This window comes from Pterocles gutturalis, unplaced genomic scaffold (assembly GCF_000699245.1).
Source record: "Pterocles gutturalis isolate BGI_N339 unplaced genomic scaffold, ASM69924v1 Scaffold53472, whole genome shotgun sequence".
In the NCBI taxonomy this organism is placed as follows: Eukaryota; Metazoa; Chordata; class Aves; order Pterocliformes; family Pteroclidae; genus Pterocles; species Pterocles gutturalis.
Genome location: NW_010117553.1, coordinates 1 through 3,839, shown reverse-complemented (window position 1 = coordinate 3,839; position 3,839 = coordinate 1). Strand labels below are relative to the sequence as shown.

Sequence of the window (3,839 nt, the reverse complement as noted above, 5' to 3'; positions counted from 1 at the left end):
ACAAGACTGTATGCATTATATTGTCCATATGTTGTATGTCACACAGTAAGGGACAGGCACACCCCTAAAAGTTTTAATCTTCTATTTCAAACAGACAAAAATTAGATCAAATAGTACTATCTCATTATACAGAAGGCAAACCACAGGAAGTGTCTTAGATCACATGAAACAAAGGCAGAAAACGAAACAGATCTTCCAAAACTGCATATTAAGTCTATCAAAAATACTATGTGCTTTTGGCAACTGAGATTATAATTTATACTAATCTAGTTAGGGCTTGTCAACTTAAAAAATATTATTTAAAAATAAAGTTTAACAAGTTCCCAAGTCAGAAGAAATTGAAGTGTGAAATTCAAACAAATAACAGGTACAAAGGGAATAAACAAAAACCTTTTTCTTCCGTCAGTATAAAATAATTGCCAGACCAGTTTGTCATAGATTACTCTTCTTTCTTTCATATAAGGATGCATATAAATTCATGAAGTTATTCTCAGAGGATGAAATTAAATTGTCAAGATCATAATCAACTTCAAAGGTAGGTCTCTTTCCAAAAATTACAAGAGCAAGAAATACAGCAAACTGCGCAGTAAGGCCCCATATCTTGAATGACATTTTATGTTCAGGGTCGTCATATGTAAAGCAGTGCATCCAACTTGAGTAACCAGACCAGGTTGTATAAGGCAAGGGCTTGTACGTTACGGGCTCAACAAAGTAGTCCAATGGCACGACGAAAACATCGCTCACTTCATCTGGATTAGGAGTGGCCTGGAATGTATCTTCTATAAATCCTACAACTGGTGTTACCAAGTGATTCATCTAAAAGGAAAAACAACAACAAAACCCGAACACTAGGTTTTACCAAGGAAAAGAATGTTATTTTGAAAACATTTCAGATATCAGTTACAAAAAGAGTAGAAGAAATCTATGAAATATTCTTTACTGTAATGCAGTTTAGTCCCTCTAATGGCAAGATACTTATATTCGATTTTGAATATATTTTAAATATATTTTAAATTTTCTTTTTATATATGTTAAACATTATTTTACTAATATCCTCTTCATCCTGTATAATCATGTAGCAGTTAAAAAGGTTTGTCAGTCTGCTACAGAAATAAAAAGCATGTATAATACCATGCTTACGTACTTTGGTGAGTTCTGATTTTAATTCGTATTTTCCAAATCACTTATGCTTTATCATTTCTCTGTATCTATTTCCCTAGGATATAGAAATATTTTCCTATAGATAAAGAAATATGATAAAAGTATATTTAGCTATAAAATATATACAGTTTTTGGAACTGCTCATTTATGGACATTTTTACTTTAAATATAATCCCTTCTTCCACAGGGAGGCAAAATCTATTGAAATAGTAGCTTGTATATAGAGGACACCAAATTTTTTGAGATATGTTCCTAGTTCTATTTATTCATACCAACAAAGCATCAACAGAAAGCAGTAACAGCAAAACTCAACATTTCTGCTATCTGAGGCAAGTCTGGAGAGACTCCATCCACATCAGGATCACTTGGAATGTGCGTACAGAGATGGCAAAGTAGAATCTGACAGGTAAAATTTTTGTGGTCCAAAACTACATGACTGAGGCAATGTGCTGGAAAACACTGAAAAGTGTTATAAAAACTAAATTGATCCTTTTTACATATAGCCTCTGAACTATGCGGCTTTAATGATATCTGTAAAGAAATTATAATTTAAGAAGTTAAATAGAGCATTTTGGAATACAATTTTAAAACTAGTTCTTTGGTTTCTTAAGGGAGAGAGGATATTGCCAACAATATTGCCATGTCTAAAAGATACTAAAACAAACTGTAGGCATATTAATAAAGAGAAACTGTTACTTGAAGAACAAAAATAAAGTATTTTGAAACAGTAACCCCTCTGTACTATGGGAAAACTGATCCTGTAACACTAAATATTGTTATTGACATTGGCAGCCTGTTAATTTACGAACAGTGACTTACACTACATGGACACCTCCAGAATAGAAGCCTCCTTGCTAGAGTTCCATACAGAATCACAGCCCACGTAACCTCCTGAGGTCCCTTTCTGCCTGAATTAACCCTGCTTTCTGCAGCATATTGAATGAGAAAACTTTTGAGGTTACATCAGGCTGCTGAGGGACTTGTCTGGATGAGTTCTGTGTATCTCCAAGGATGGAGATGATGCAGCCTGTCAGGAAAATCTGTTCCAGTGTTTTGCTAGCCTTGTGGTAGAGAGTATTTTCCTTGCATCTCATCAAAATTTCATTTGTTGCTGCATGTGTCCATTGTCTCAAGAAGAGTCTGGTATCATCTTTATAACCACCCAGAAGGTACCTGAAGAGAGCAACCAGATCCCCTGCTAGCTTCCTCTTCTTCAGGCTGAGCAAACCCACTTTGCTCAGCCTCTCCTCATAATCCATGTGCTCCAGCCCCCTCACTATCTTCCTGGCTCTCCGCTAAACTCTTGCCAGCGTAGCACTGTCTTTCTGGTACTCCCATGTGTCCGTAACTGGACATGGTACACCAAACATGGTCTCACAAATACCAAATACAGAGCAAGAATCTCTTCCCCTCACTCTGCTGGCAACACAGGCTGCACACTTTAAGAAGCCGTGGTTATTTACAGTTACAGGTTTGCAAAGGTCATTATCAACCTTAAAAATGAAAATAACCCAAGCTTATTTTCTAATGATATGCTGATTTAGTCAGTTTATTGCTTACTTTATCAATTCCAGGCACAAGTCTACAGATGACTTCCACCTTCTCTGGCTGAAGTCCCACTTCTTCTTTAGCTTCTCGGAGAGCAGTATCAATTTCATCTTTATCAATTGCTTCACTTTTGCCTCCTGGAAAACACACTTCCCCTGGTGAACTTCTCAGCTAGAATTTAAAGGAGTACTTCTGTTAAATATAACAAGTTTTACATTTCTTCCTGGATGTACACAGACACTTGTTCATATTGCAGAACCACTTTATGTTTGATTTATCTTTCCAGTCAAAGCAGCAGGAAATGGTGGTTAAGAGGTTCCTGCGGATCAGAAGAAATGTGCCTTATCAAGAGCTACACAAGTTGGGCCTGTACCCAACTAATCTATAGATCCTCACTACCAGAAATACACACATCACTGGTACAGTATGGTGTACTTCATACTACACATTCTGCTTTAGTACTTCAAAAATTACATTTTTCATCATCTTGCTTACATAAGAGACTGACAGATGAATCTAGGAAACAAATAGTGAGATTAAAATACTCAATTGAAGAGCAAGAACTTCTAAAATACACATTTGAATAATGTCTCTTTAAGTATATTATAGTAATGGGCTTGTGCATCAAAGATCAGTGAAAAGCCCATTTATAATTGGTTTATCAGCTAAGTAACTGTAATTATTCAGGTCTCAAAATTTCTAAGCAAGACCCCAGCAAACTTGTATTTTTAAGCAACAGAAAAACAGACAAGTAAATACTCTCTGAATACAGGCAGTTGATTACAACGGGGAGGGGGAGGGGATGGAAAACAAGAGTTGTAAAAGAAAACGCTGGTAGAAGGGTTCTGGGGGACTTAGGTTGTTGCCTTTCCTTTCACATGAGAGAGGAGTAATGTTAAATGCAGACTGAAAAGTCACAGTAATAAAAACTGCACTGTATTGTCAATTTTCTTATTTAAGTCATAGTAAACAATCAAAACTCCCTTTTCTAATCTGGAAATCATCTTCTACTGTCAGAGGCTTCTGGGTATCCGGCCCTTTTCTAACATGTAAATACCAGAATCACCGGTGTATGCAGGTATCTGCTGTAACCTCAGCACGCTGCCTGGGCTGCAGTGCGAGCAGGAGCA

At 36.5% G+C, this 3,839-nt stretch overlaps 1 protein-coding gene across 1 annotated transcript; it reads right to left on the bottom strand.

Annotated features, from left to right (window-relative positions):
• Positions 1–420: 420 nt before the first annotated feature.
• On the bottom strand, positions 421–2,880 carry NUDT7 (nudix (nucleoside diphosphate linked moiety X)-type motif 7; the record flags this gene model as incomplete). The annotated part of the gene is made up of 2 exons (XM_010075809.1): positions 421–816; positions 2,722–2,880. Coding segments are annotated over 2 exons (543 nt in total), but the record flags the coding sequence as incomplete, so codon positions are not given.
• Between the last annotated feature and the right edge of the window lie 959 nt (positions 2,881–3,839).